Genomic DNA, 14561 nt, shown 5'->3' with positions numbered 1-14561 from the left:
TGTGGTCAGCTGTAGTCTCGCGTTGCCAGACCTCAAAAACCTTGTCGTCATGCCTCCCCTTCCCGTTTAGAGAAGCCTGCTTTTCGAGCAGAGGCTTTTCTAATTATTTCAGGGGATTTTAATGAAACACCCGATGCATCTCCTGATCCGTGTCCTCCTAGAACGAGTCAAAGCCCTCAAAATAGCAATATTATCACTACATTATGCAAGGATATATGTGTTGAGGATGCCTGGCGTTATTTCAATCCGGATGCAAAGGGTTCTACTTGACCAACAAAACTATGTCACGTAAATCTAGAATAGATATATTCCTAATTTCCCCCTTTTTGTTACAATTTGTTATAGATGTAGATCACCCGTTGGTTCCCTTTTCTGATCATCACTTGATTTCCCTGAGTTTATAAGCTACTAAAAAAATCCAAAGGATATTGGAAATTAAACAACACACTTCTTAAAGATACTACGCTCTTTGAAAACATCAAATCGTTAGCTAAAGATATTTTTTGCAAGATATGATTCGGGTCATGGAAGTAGATGGGAATTTTTCAAATATAAAGTCAGTGGTAGCCATTAAACGGGCGAAGAGCTGATGCACTTAAAGAACCTTAGAGAAAAAGAGATGATGAGCAAGCCTGACAGTTTTCTAAAGAAAGATAATCTATCTGAAGAAGAGGAGTCTGTATTGAAGTCTTTACAACTAGTATTAGAACAGCTTTACACACATCTTGCAAAGGGTGCCTTTGTAAGGTCAAGAGCAAAATGGATTGAAGAGGGAGAAAGAAACACAAGTTACTTTCTTCCGCTTGAAAAGAGAAACTACAAAAGAACATCTGTAACTGCACTTAAAATGAACAATGTTTTATGCAAAGATCCCATTACAATATCATCATTTGTCAATTCCATTTATGAAAACCTTTACAGCTCTCAATTTCAGGAAGATGGGTGTGAAAGCTACATTTGCCACATTCAGAATTATGTCCCTGTAATTGAGGATGATTTCCACTCAGTTTGCGATTCACCTGTGTCAATTGAAGAAATGAGAGAGGCTCTGAATTCAATGGAAAAAAGGAAATCACCTGGCCCTGATGGCCTGTCAGTTGAATTCTATAGACAGTTTTGGGAGATACTAGAAGACCTGATTTTTAATGTTACAAGATTGCATTAAAAGTGGGGAAATGGTCTCCACTATGAAACAGGGCCTTATTTTTATTGATTCCGAAGCCCGATAAAGACCCTTCTCTCATTGACAATTGGAGACCAATTACTTTATTAAATATTGATTACAAATTGATTGCTCTGGTTTATGCCAAAAGATTAAAGAAAGGAATAGATACCATTATAAATGAGACTCAAACAGGATTTATGAAGGGCCTAACATTTGTTTAGTCTTGGACCTTATAGATTATTCAGATGCGGTTGTCTTATTTTTGGACTGCTGTAAAGCCTTTGACATAATCAAACATAAATTTCTCTTTAGGTCTCAAACTTGTTGGATTCGGTGAAAATGTTATCAAAGTAATGTGCATGTTTTCCAAAGATATAAATAGTTCTGTGTTACTAAACCTTAATACTTCCAAAAGATTTAGTATCAACAGAAGTGCACGACAGGGATGCCCAATTTCGCCATTTTATTCATTTTGGTTGTGGAACTTCTATTTCTAGATATTCAGAATAATGCACATTTGTATGGCTTAACCATTTTTTACAAAGAAATCTACATTTCCCAACTGGCTGATGATACTACTCTTTTCTTAAGAGACAAAGACCAGGTCGCCCATGCCCTTAATGCTGTAACTGCATTTTCTATTGCATCAGGATTAAAATGGAATGTTTCTAAATGTGAAATCAAATGTTTATTTGACTCTGATGATAAAGAAATAGAAAATATTCCTGTAAAGGACTGTGTTAAATATTTAAGAATACATCTGTCAAAAAAACACTTAGTCAGACAACATTTGAAATTCTCTCCTAAAATTAATACAACCAAAACTATATTTAATAATTGGCTACAAAGAGATCTTTCTACACTTGGGAGAGTACTTTTGTCCAAGGCAGAGGGACTGTCTTGTTTTGTGTACCCCTCATTATCATTATTCAATGGAAAAAAGGAAATCACCTGGCCCTGATGGCCTGTCAGTTGAATTCTATAGACATGTGTACTTGTTAAGAGATCAATAAGACCTTTCTTGACTTCATCTGGAAAAATTAGTCTCACAAACTTAAAAAGTCAGTCCTTTGTAATAAAAAAGCTGAAGGCGGTCTGGAAGTGTTGGATTTTGTTGACATAAATAACACTTTCAAGATCAACTGGTTGAAAAGATGTTTGATCAGTACTGATTCAATATGGTATTTCATTCCAAATAATGTGTTTAATAAGTTGGGAGGTCTTCAGTTTTTACTGAAATGTAATTATATTCCTGAAAGATTACCCGCTAAATTGTCTAGCTTTCACCAACAAGCTTTAATGGCCTGGAAAATATGTTTCCTGCACAATCTTTCCTCACATAAAACACTTTTTTGGAATATTTCAGACATAACTGTCAGGAATAAGTCATTGTTCTACCCCAGCTGGCATGAGAGGAATATTGACTTTGTTCTTGATGTTTTCAACAACAAGGGTAATATTCTCACATATGAACAATTTATAACATTGAAAGAGTTTCCAATACCTTTCAGAGAGTTTATTTCTGTGATCAAAGCCGTTCCTAGTGGTCTAACTACACTAATAAAAACTAATCTTAGCTTTGGTAATGATCACAAAGTTTATCCAGAACTCAGATTGGAAGGCGTGTGCTTACTTGAGAAATCTTGTTGTAATAAATATATAAGACAAATTCTTCATTCACACAACCAACTTACACCGAGAGAAACATTTTTATGGAACATGCTTATTCCTGGTTAAGGCCTTACAAATACTGTATACCAAACAAAGTTAAGGAAGTGCACTTTAAAATTTGACATAAGATATATCCATGTAATTCTATGATATCCACATTTGTGGCTATTGATGATATCTGCGTTTTTTGTGAGAAAAAAAAGTGAGAATCTGTCTCACTTGTTCTTTGAATGTAAATTTGTGTCAGAATTTTGTGAAAACCTTGCAAAATACTTATTTACCATTATGAACACTACCCATGTTTTTGACATGAAAGATATAATATGTTACTATTGCAATTATAACAAGACCATTGAAATGATTGTGATTTTTAAAAATTCTTGTTGCCAAATACTTTATACACAAACAAAAATTCCATAATTCTATACCAAAATTACACTTTTTTTAAATATTGAATTTAACTATTTTATAAAACATTAACCCTAGTGAATAATAACAAGAATAACATTTTCCAAAATCATTACAATAAGATTTCTTTTACCAATTACCAATTGCACTAGACATTTTATTTTTTATTTTTTAAATATTTATAGTTTGTTTTAGTATTTTCTTAATACCTGCAGTCTGTTTTGTATGATGTAAGAATGAATGTAAATAGTTGATCTGTATTTTGAATAAAAAACATAAAAAATTAAGTAAAAATGCTGCTTTTCGACAAGCTGTTCTAAATACTGTACTATCACTCCCTTCGCCAGTAGAAGTCAGTATAATTCAAAATGTTCAGGAGAAAAGTGCTTTTTTTTGTGGGATGGTCGATTCGCAGCAGCTGCCACCGCGAATTGCTTATTTTTTAAACAAATACAGCTACATGAATCAAAAAGATTAGGTCTCGATGTCTTGCCTAGGCTGCACGGCAGCATCTACTCACAGGTATTAAATCAAATCAAATCAAATTTTATTTGTCACATACACATGGTTAGCAGATGTTAATGCGAGTGTAGCGAAATGCTTGTGCTTCTAGTTCCGACAATGCAGTAATAACGAACAAGTAATCTAACTAACAATTCCAAAAAAACTACTGTCTTATACACAGTGTAAGGGGATAAGGAATATGTACATAAGGATATATGAATGAGTGATGATACAAAGCAGCATAGGCAAGATACAGTAGATGATATCGAGTACAGTATAACATATGAGATGAGTATGTAAACAAAGTGGCAAAGTGGCTAGTGATACATGTATTACATAAGGATGCAGTCGATGATATAGAGTACAGTATATACATATGCATATGAGATGAATAATGTAGGGTAAGTAACATTATATAAGGTAGCATTGTTTAAAGTGGCTAGTGATATATTTACATAATTTCCCATCAATTCCCATCATTAAAGTGGCTGGAGTTGAGTCAGTGTCATTGACAGTGTGTTGGCAGCAGCCACTCAATGTTAGTGGTGGCTGTTTAACAGTCTGATGGCCTTGAGATAGAAGCTGTTTTTCAGTCTCTCGGTCCCAGCTTTGATGCACCTGTACTGACCTCGCCTTCTGGATGACAGCGGGGTGAACAGGCAGTGGCTCGGGTGGTTGATGTCCTTGATGATCTTTATGGCCTTCCTGTAACACCTGGGTGGTGTAGGTGTCCTGGAGGGCAGGTAGTTTGCCCCCGGTGATGCGTTGTGCAGACCTCACTACCCTCTGGATAGCCTTACGGTTGAGGGCGGTGCAGTTGCCATACCAGGCGGTGATACACCCCGCCAGGATGCTCTCGATTGTGCATCTGTAGAAGTTTGTGAGTGCTTTTGGTGACAAGCCGAATTTCTTCAGCCTCCTGAGGTTGAAGAGGCGCTGCTGCGCCTTCTTCACGATGCTGTCTGTGTGAGTGGACCAATTCAGTTTGTCTGTGATGTGTATGCCAAGGAACTTAAAACTTGCTACCCTCTCCACTACTGTTCCATCGATGTGGATAGGGGGGTGTTCCCTCTGCTGTTTCCTGAAGTCCACAATCATCTCCTTAGTTTTGTTGACGTTGAGTGTGAGGTTATTTTCCTGACACCACACTCCGAGGGCCCTCACCTCCTCCCTGTAGGCCGTCTCGTCGTTGTTGGTAATCAAGCCTACCACTGTTGTGTCGTCCGCAAACTTGATGATTGAGTTGGAGGCGTGCGTGGCCACGCAGTCGTGGGTAAACAGGGAGTACAGGAGAGGGCTCAGAACGCACCCTTGTGGGGCCCCAGTGTTGAGGATCAGAGGGGTGGAGATGTTGTTGCCTACCCTCACCACCTGGGGGCGGCCCGTCAGGAAGTCCAGTACCCAGTTGCACAGGGCGAGGTCGAGACCCAGGGTCTCGAGCTTGATGACGAGCTTGGAGGGTACTATGGTGTTGAATGCCGAGCTGTAGTCGATGAACAGCATTCTCACATAGGTATTCCTCTTGTCCAGATGGGTTAGGGCAGTGTGCAGTGTGGTTGAGATTGCATCGTCTGTGGACCTATTTGGGCGGTAAGCAAATTGGAGTGGGTCTAGGGTGTCAGGTAGGGTGGAGGTGATATGGTCCTTGACTAGTCTCTCAAAGCACTTCATGATGACGGATGTGAGTGCTACGGGGCGGTAGTCGTTTAGCTCAGTTACCTTAGCTTTCTTGGGAACAGGAACAATGGTGGCCCTCTTGAAGCATGTGGGAACAGCAGACTGGTATAGGGATTGATTGAATATGTCCGTAAACACACCGGCCAGCTGGTCTGCGCGTGCTCTGAGGGCGCGGCTGGGGATGCCGTCTGGGCCTGCAGCCTTGCGAGGGTTAACACGTTTAAATGTCTTACTCACCTCGGCTGCAGTGAAGGAGAGACCGCATGTTTTCGTTGCAGGCCGTGTCAGTGGCACAGTATTGTCCTCAAAGCGGGCAAAAAAGTTATTTAGTCTGCCTGGGAGCAAGACATCCTGGTCCGTGACTGGGCTGGATTTCTTCCTGTAGTCCGTGATTGACTGTAGACCCTGCCACATGCCTCTTGTGTCTGAGCCGTTGAATTGAGATTCTACTTTGTCTCTGTACTGGCGCTTAGCTTGTTTGATAGCCTTGCGGAGGGAATAGCTGCACTTTGTATTCGGTCATGTTACCAGACACCTTGCCCTGATTAAAAGCAGTGGTTCGCGCTTTCAGTTTCACACGAATGCTGCCATCAATCCACGGTTTCTGGTTAGGGAATGTTTTAATCATTGCTATGGGAACGACATCTTCAATGCACGTTCTAATGAACTCGCACACCGAATCAGCGTATTCGTCAATGTTGTTATCTGACGCAATACGAAACATCTCCCAGTCCACGTGATGGAAGCAGTCTTGGAGTGTGGAGTCAGCTTGGTCGGACCAGCGTTGGACAGACCTCAGCGTGGGAGCCTCTTGTTTTAGTTTCTGTCTGTAGGCAGGGATCAACAAAATGGAGTCGTGGTCAGCTTTTCCGAAAGGGGGGCGGGGCAGGGCCTTATATGCGTCGCGGAAGTTAGAGTAACAATGATCCAAGGTCTTTCCACCCCTGGTTGTGCAATCGATATGCTGATAAAATTTAGGGAGTCTTGTTTTCAGATTAGCCTTGTTAAAATCCCCAGCTACAATGAATGCAGCCTCCGGATAAATTGTTTCCAGTTTGCAGAGAGTTAAATAAAGTTCGTTCAGAGCCATAAATGTGTCTGCTTGGGGGGGGGATATATACGGCTGTGATTATAATCGAAGAGAATTCTCTTGGCAGATAATGCGGTCTACATTTGATTGTGAGGAATTCTAAATCAGGTGAACAGAAGGATTTGAGTTCCTGTATGTTTCTTTCATCACACCATGTCACGTTGGCCATAAGGCATACGCCCCCACCCCTCTTCTTACCAGAAAGATGTTTGTTTCTGTCGGCGCACCACTTCGGATAGCGTCTCTCCGGTGAGCCACGTTTCCGTGAAGCAAAGAACATTACAGTCTCTGATGTCCCTCTGGAATGCTACCCTTGCTCGGATTTCATCAACCTTGTTGTCAAGAGACTGGACATTGGCGAGAAGAATGCTAGGGAGTGGTGCACGGTGTGCCCGTCTCCGGAGTCTGACCAGAAGACCGCCTCGTTTCCCTCTCTTTCGGAGTCGTTTTTTTGGGTCGCTGCATAGGATCCGCTCCGTTGTACTGTTTGTAAGGCAGAACACAGGATCCGCGTCGCGAAAAACATATTCTTGGTCGTACTGATGGTGAGTTGACGCTGATCTTATATTCAGTAGTTCTTCTCGACTGTATGTAATGAAACCTAAGATGACCTGGGGTACTAATGTAAGAAATAACACGTAAAAAAACAAAAAACTGCATAGTTTCCTAGGAACGCGAAGCGAGGCGGCCATCTCTGTCTGCGCCATTATCTATTATCCCACTACTGGACAGCACGGGGGATTTGACCTGCTTCGTTTCCGACCTGGGCCGGTTCACCCCTCCTTAGACAACCTGGTGGTACCGGGCTCCCCCAGGAACACCATATCGATACCGAACTTAGCGTGGACACCCGTTCGATATAGCGTGCTACAGCCCAGAGCTCCTCAGCTCACTTGATCCACCAACCTCGGCCTCCCAGTGACTTGGATTACAGGCACATGCCACCGCACCCGGCGAGATATTCAGCTGCAGGTAAAGGTGATAGAGGTAGGATAGTGTAGCGTAATTTCGAAGGAAGGCTGTCGACAATAGATATTTGATCTACGATCGGTGTACAGCCCACTGCAAGGAAGAAGTTAACTGTAGCTTATAATAAAATGTTTAATGTTTATTTGATATTTTAGTTCTGTCTCTGAAGTCTATGTGTCTTGTCAAAGCAATGAATTTGATGTGTATTTATTAACTGATCATACAGTATGTGTGACAGGGTAGGAACTGAGGCAGTCTTTTCGATGCCACACTGATTAGTTAAATGTATAAAAACAGAGAGGAAGAGACTTTACTCTCCATCTTTACTTTTATCTCAACAAAGGCAGAATACAGTTTTTAACCTTTCTACTGTCTGGGTCAGCTCTAAAATAAATGTAAATTACTTTCTGAAAGAAGTACTGCCTTCGTATGTAAGTATGGACTTATCCCTCTTGTGCCATGCTTGTAGTGTTGACAGTGTGTAAAAGTGAGTAAAACCACAGATAGAACAATGAGCCAGATATTTCACCGGATATGTGAGTGTGAATAATCCGGTTGGACACGCCCACTTCACAGAGTAGGCATTCCATAACGAAAATATTCAAATGCATGCTAGAACACGCCAATAGGATCTTGCTAGCTCGTGCTTTGCTCTGGGGCCCCTCCTTGCTTGTTCTGCCCACTACGGCTCATTTGTTCCCATTGGAAACGACAGGCTGTAGTTTTCTTGGGTTAGTTATCACAAATCTTTGGTAAAGCACATCCGATCCTCTCTCTGGATTGTTAGTGTAGAAAAGGTCCATGGAGTTGGTGGAATCGTCCTTTAGTTCATGGCCACTTGCTGGCCCAGTGCGCTTTAATTGGGTCAGGTGGAAATGGCTGCGGAGCACTGCATGGAGCGCACGCTTCAAACCTACTGTGTTTTTAAAAAAAAACATTTTTCACCTTTATTTAATTAGGCAAGTCAGTTAAGAACAAAATCTTATTTACAATGACAATGGACAATGATCACGGCCCTACAGATCATCACAGGCCAATTATCCCATTGACATATGGTTAAAATGTAACGAAATGACATGTACATATATGAAGACAAACCTGGAAGGATGAAATTTGAAACGTAATTAATATTTGCCGAATTGATAAATCCTGATATCAAACTGATTGAGATTACTGATTGAATAATTGATAACTGGTTCGATTTATTTGCATTATCATTCTCATGATTATGAATAAATGGTTATGATCCTAAATGACTCAATCATCATTCCTATTGGTCTGAATTGCTGAATTAACTAATTATGTTAATGAGAATGATTGTTATTATTTGACTTTTGTGATTTTGAATTTGATTGGATACATGTTATTCTGTTTCCTTTTTATACAGCACAGACAAACTACCCAGTAAATATACCACTTTCTGGTTAAAGGAATTCCTGCCTCAGTCTCCTCCATTCCTTTCAGTCACCTGACCCGTGACCTGACCACCTGTTCACCTTCACTATTGTCAGTCATCCTACCTGTCTAGCTACCCACACAGATTCCAATCATCTGTCAGTATGTTTTATTTTACTGTCAATGGTCTGTTCACGTGGTTTCCTCGATCATGCGTTACTTATGTTGTTGCAATATAACATATAAAGGAGTCAGCAGTGTGTGTGATCTCATCCATCATCTCTGCTCAATTATATTGACTTAGATATTATCGTGCTTCATCACCACAGACAGAGACCACGTTCTTGGAAATAGCGTTTATTAAGCAAGCAATGTATCTTCTAAAAAACTGAACAAAAAAAAGTTCACTTGAGCAACACAAACACAGATACTGCATTTACTAACCATCATTCAATTAAAGGATCCTGATTTGCATAGCTGCAAAAAAGAAAAATGTGTTTTAGGAAGTCAACATCATCATCAATTTATTTTTCTGCAGCTTTTACATTGTTTATATTTTAAATTAAAAAAATATTGGTACAGAATCTGTTAAGCATTATTTTCTCATTTTGTTATCAATCACAAGCTACTACTGCTGTGCTATTGAAACATTGAGCTTATAATATTAATATAATTACATTTCATTTATGTCCTTGCGATGAGGAGCCAGGTTAACAATGATAGAAAAACAGCTGCAAACATTTAAATATAAGACAAACTTTTACAGTTTTTTTTTAACCTATTTGAACTGTGGTAACAAGCACATACAGGTGTTATGCAGTTCTTATAGATGAGAAATTCAGGAAGCTCAAGTTTTAAAATGGCTTCCCCGAGGCCTATTACTACTTACACTGAAGATAACATGTACTGTTATTTGCATTTTAGGCAGTAAAGCACAAATGATATCACCTTCTTTGAATTTGTAACAACTTCGAGGCACTCCGATGCTTTGCAGGACAAAATAACAAGATATATCACTAAGGGCTACTGTACGTCTGACAGTCTGTCTTCTTATGGAGAACTCCTTATTTGAAAAATAAAATAAAATAATTGAACACCACATAATCAATTGTCTAAATAAGGCCATGAAAGTAACATAGGACAGGGAGATATGATGCTTGGTCTATTACAAAAACACAATCGCAGGTTTAAAAATAACTTAAACCTCATGATAAATTGTGCCAACTTAGTCTTACTTGGGAGTAACTTCCCATGCAAATACAATACAAGGTTTTAAATAAAGTTCTGCTTTTTGATAAGGCCCTGAAAATGATCATATGTCAGTCTTTGTTGTTTAAAAAAAATGCTTTGATGAACAGAATCCTCACTGGAGTCCTGAAGGAGTCTTTAGGTAAAGCACCGTCTTTCCTTGTCCAGAGGTTCATGAATTCACAAAGAGGAAAAAAGTATTCTGTGTTGCCTGCTTTCCATTCTTCTTAGACATTTTACAGTGGAAACCTACTGGCTCTTGTAAAGCATATCAATAAAGATCTTCATTTTAAATTTAGACCATACATTTTTTTTTTTTTAATTGTTGTTTGTTTGTTGGGTTCAGTTCAGGTACCCATTCTAGCACTCTCACTAGCCATACCACGCAAGCTTTCCTCAAAATAGGCCTATTTTACTCAGCATGCCCAATTTCAAGTCATAACTATAACTGGTTAAAGTATCAGTTGGTGGACACTTACAGCTTTCAGTAAAACAGCCCCATATGGCTTATCTCAGAGATAGCCAGCATGACAAGCACATCCATAACATGATGCTGCCACCACAATACTTGAAAATACAGAAGATCAACAACATTTGCATTCACTCCACATTACTGGCCTGTATGACAAATTGAAAAGAAGGAAGCCTGTGTTAAAAATCCACTTCAAATCATCCATTCTGTTTGCAACAAGGACGTTGAACAAGACTGCAAGACAACACACCAAATAAATATAAAAATACACTTTTTGGCAGCATCATGTTATGGGTATGCTTGTCACCGACAGGGACTAGGGAGTTTGTCAGGATCAAAATAAATATTAAAGGAGCAAAGCTCAGGTAAAAAGTTAGAGGGAAACCCGCCGCAGTCTTCTGAAAACCTACGCTTGGGAGTTTTATTTTTTCCGCTGGACAATTAAACAAATGTTAATGTCGAAGAATGTCTTCTTCCTAATCTCTTTTTCTCCCCAATTTTGTGGTATTCAATTGGTAGTTACAGTCTTGTCTCATCGCTGCAACTCCCGTACGGAGTCGGGAGAGGCGAAGGTCGAGAGCTGTGCGTCCTCCGAAACACAACCCAACCAAGCCACACTGCTTCTTGACACAATGCCCACTTAACCCGGAAGCCAGTTGCACCAATGTGTCAGAGGAAACCCCATACAACTGGCTACCGTGTCAGCGTGCGGGCCTGGCGCAGGAGTCGCTAGTGCCAGATGGGACAAGGAAACCCCTGCCAGCCAAACCATCCCCTAACCCGGACGATGCTGGGCCAATTGTGCGCCGCCCCATGGGTCTCCCGGTCATGGCCGGCTGGGACAGAGCCTGGACTCGAACCCAGAATCTCTAGTTGCACACAGCTAGCACTGCCCCCCAGAATGGCTTGTGTTGAATGTTCCTGAATGGTCCAGTCTCCTTCCTGTTTAAATTGGCTTGAAAACCAGAGACAATGCTTGAATATTGGTGTCTCTGCCCAGTCTAACAGATGAAACCCTGCTTTTACTTAGTTCAGATCTAATCTGTATCTGCCTTTAAGCTGCTCTGCTGCCCACTGTCCTTCTCTTCCTGTTCTTCCTGGAGGCTGGTCTGCAAGCTTGCTCCAGATGCTGGTATCTCTGGTCTGCAGGGCCTGCAGGAAGAGGTTGGTGTGCTCCTTGAGCCGGTCCAGGTCTACCTGGGTCCTGCGGTTCTGACGAATCAGGTCCTTGGTACTCAGGGTGATCTCCAGCAGGCCAGACTTGGACAGGATGTTGTACGTGTTGCAGAAACGCTTGCGCTTTATGTCATGGTCATCGCCATTGTCGTCGTGGTTGCTGTCATCGTGGCAGCTGTTGTCATTGGTTGTGGCGACGGTGGGTTGTGGGAGGGAGAGGGTCTTGGTTTTCTCAGGGACCTCAGAGGTGAGGGTGTCTGAAGGTGTTATGGTTAAGGCAGGGGACGGGGCTGGGGCTGGGGAGAACTCTGATCTACTGACGGCGAGAGAGGATCTTGCAGGGCTGCTGCAAGCACTGGAGTCTGTGAGGGAGGGGGTGAGCTTATGCTGGGGAGAGGGGGACAGGGAGCTAGAGGGAGGAGGGAGACTGGGGGTTCTGGAACCAGAAGAACCACAGCTAGAACTTCTAGACTGGTGCCTCTGCTGTTTGTTTCTGTGGTTGTGATGGTGTTCCCGGTGGCTAGAGGCAGAGGGGGATGAAGCGGGGAAATAACAAGAGCTTACTCCCCCGGAGGAACTCGAACTGTCTCCAGGGTGAGGGGCGATCTTCGGGTAGGACCTGAGGATAGGAAGATTCTTCTTGGAGCGCCAGTGTTTGGAAGTGGCCTCCTTAGGGTTGGATGTGGTGCAGTGGGAGACCACAGGGGAGACAACGGGCTGGACGAAGACCACCTGAGGCTGCTGGACCATCTCCACAGCTGGGCTAAACACCCATGGCTTCTGAGAGGGAGGGTTGTTCCCAGGCTGGAGAGAGAGAGGACACAGACACAAAACAGAAAGATTAGTTCATGAACAATACTATAAGAGAGTACCAAAAGGCTCAAGACAGAGGACACAGTCAATCACAATACAGACTAGCCCATGAACAATACTATAAATATTATAGAAGGCTACATAGAAATCAGTCCCAATACACAGATTAATAATCCATGATTAGGATAAAAGAAGGTGGAAAATGCAAAGACAGAATGTTCTTACACCCTGGAAATGATTTGAAAAAAATAAAATTATAATTAACCATCAAAGTAATACAAATAAAATCAGACACTCCAAGAAATCATGAATAGCTACAACTTCACTGATGGTTTAGTGGGACATTTCTAACATACCTGTTTTAGGCAGACATTTTTCATGATCATGGGGGACATGTTGGAGTAGGACCCCCCAACACAGCTAGCTGTGAGGGATGAGACCCGGACCCGGATGCAGGGCGCTGGGCCTCTCTCTTGGACACGGTGCGAGATGAGTCCTCAGAATCTGTCAGGTCTATGGTGCTGGCATCTGTGGAGGGAAGGAGAAGATCGATTCAGTGTTTTCGGGACCAGAAAAATAAAGACAACTTCAATGATATGGTGGGGGAAGACAGTTGGGAATCAACAAAGGGAAGTATAGTAGAAAGCACCCTTCGAAGCTAAAGATGATGAAGATGGTAGTAAAGACATCAGAACGAAGGGACTCAGTGAGGGACTAACCTGAGAAGCCAGAGTCTCTCTCCGAGTCTGTTCTGGAGCTTCCAGACTTCCTGGTCCTAGATTGCCCTTCTGCTTTCCTCTTGGTACTACTCATCTTGTTTCTTTTCAATGGTCTTGTCAGTCACTCAGACTACTACACCCACATCAGTGTAGTAGAATGGATAGGAAACCTGGGATGCACCCCCCCCCCAAAAAAAAATCTGCATTATTATATGGTTCGTTACTACATATCTATTGCAACTCCTTCCGTGTTGTAGGGGTGCAATACTGTTCTGGGGGTGCAATACGCTTTCTATTCTGTTAGAATCTAGCCGTTTCTGTGTCCCTCCTACTAGGATTATAGTTCAGTAGCTAGCTGCAGTTTTAGCATAACTGCTAGCTACTCCAATTTCTGGATTTTGAAATTAACTAACTAACGTTGGCTACTTGATTGTCACAGACCACTAGCTAGCTATACCAACTACGTTAGCATGTCTGAATGCAACGTATCTAGTTACATCTTTCCTTTGGACGTATTAGCTAGCAACGATTACAATACAGAACAATGCATAGACATGATTGATACAATACAAATGTACCCAACTTCGTGTCCTTGCTCAGTCCTAACTTGTGGTCTATCGTCCGCTCGCAGTCTCTCCGCCACAGTCTGTCGGTCTGGTGTGAGTGTGTAACGTTAGTCGGCAAGGTAGTACACATATACACGGGGCTAGGCTTCTGGTACACTCCTGCCAGCTAGCGCACATGCAGCGAGGAATTCCAAGAGAATCCAATGTGATGCGATTTTCTTGATCGAGACGGTGCAGCAACACCACAGGGAGTGAGTGAGTAGCTAATGTTCCGAATGATCAACAATGTTCTCCCGGCTGTGAGAAACCGGATGGGACACGATCTTCTCGTCTAAAATCTGTGTACCTCAACCTATTCATATTTGGAAGTTTGTGGCTGTATCGTCGTGTTCTAAGCATTTTTTTGTGCTGTCTAGCCCACCCACAACTATATTTCACCCGTATGCCATCTGACAAAATTGTGTTCAACAGTGAACTATGGGAGTTGTACCACAGATAGAACAATGACACATATATTTCACCGGATGTATAAATGTGAAGCATCCGCTTGGCCTTTCCAAATACGGTAGTGAGAGGAAGCCCTCTGGCTGGCAGTGGGAGAAGATGGAACGAGATGGATTTTGGCCGACCTTCTGCAGATGTTCTCATCGATGAAACATTTGATCCCAATACAGTTTTCTGTTTTCAA

At 41.8% G+C, this 14561-nt stretch overlaps 1 protein-coding gene across 2 annotated transcripts; it reads right to left on the bottom strand.

The window, feature by feature from the left end:
* Positions 1-9220: 9220 nt before the first annotated feature.
* On the bottom strand, positions 9221-14456 carry LOC109900311 (CLOCK-interacting pacemaker-like). 2 transcript variants are annotated; one of them, XM_020496001.2, is made up of 4 exons: positions 13886-14456; positions 13308-13477; positions 12945-13116; positions 9221-12579 (listed from the first exon to the last, which is right to left on the bottom strand). In XM_020496001.2, exons 3-4 carry the CDS (start codon positions 12981-12983, stop codon positions 11626-11628), a joined length of 993 nt encoding a protein of 330 aa, XP_020351590.1. In that variant the 5' UTR covers positions 12984-13116; positions 13308-13477; positions 13886-14456; the 3' UTR covers positions 9221-11625. The 2 variants fall into 2 exon arrangements, with proteins under 2 accessions (XP_020351590.1, XP_020351589.1); XM_020496000.2 differs by having other exon boundaries at positions 13308-14456.
* Between the last annotated feature and the right edge of the window lie 105 nt (positions 14457-14561).

Source organism: Oncorhynchus kisutch, linkage group LG12, assembly GCF_002021735.2.
Source record: "Oncorhynchus kisutch isolate 150728-3 linkage group LG12, Okis_V2, whole genome shotgun sequence".
Lineage (NCBI taxonomy): Eukaryota > Metazoa > Chordata > Actinopteri > Salmoniformes > Salmonidae > Oncorhynchus > Oncorhynchus kisutch.
Note: the sequence above shows the minus strand (reverse complement) of the source record. Positions and strands in the feature narration are given on the sequence as shown.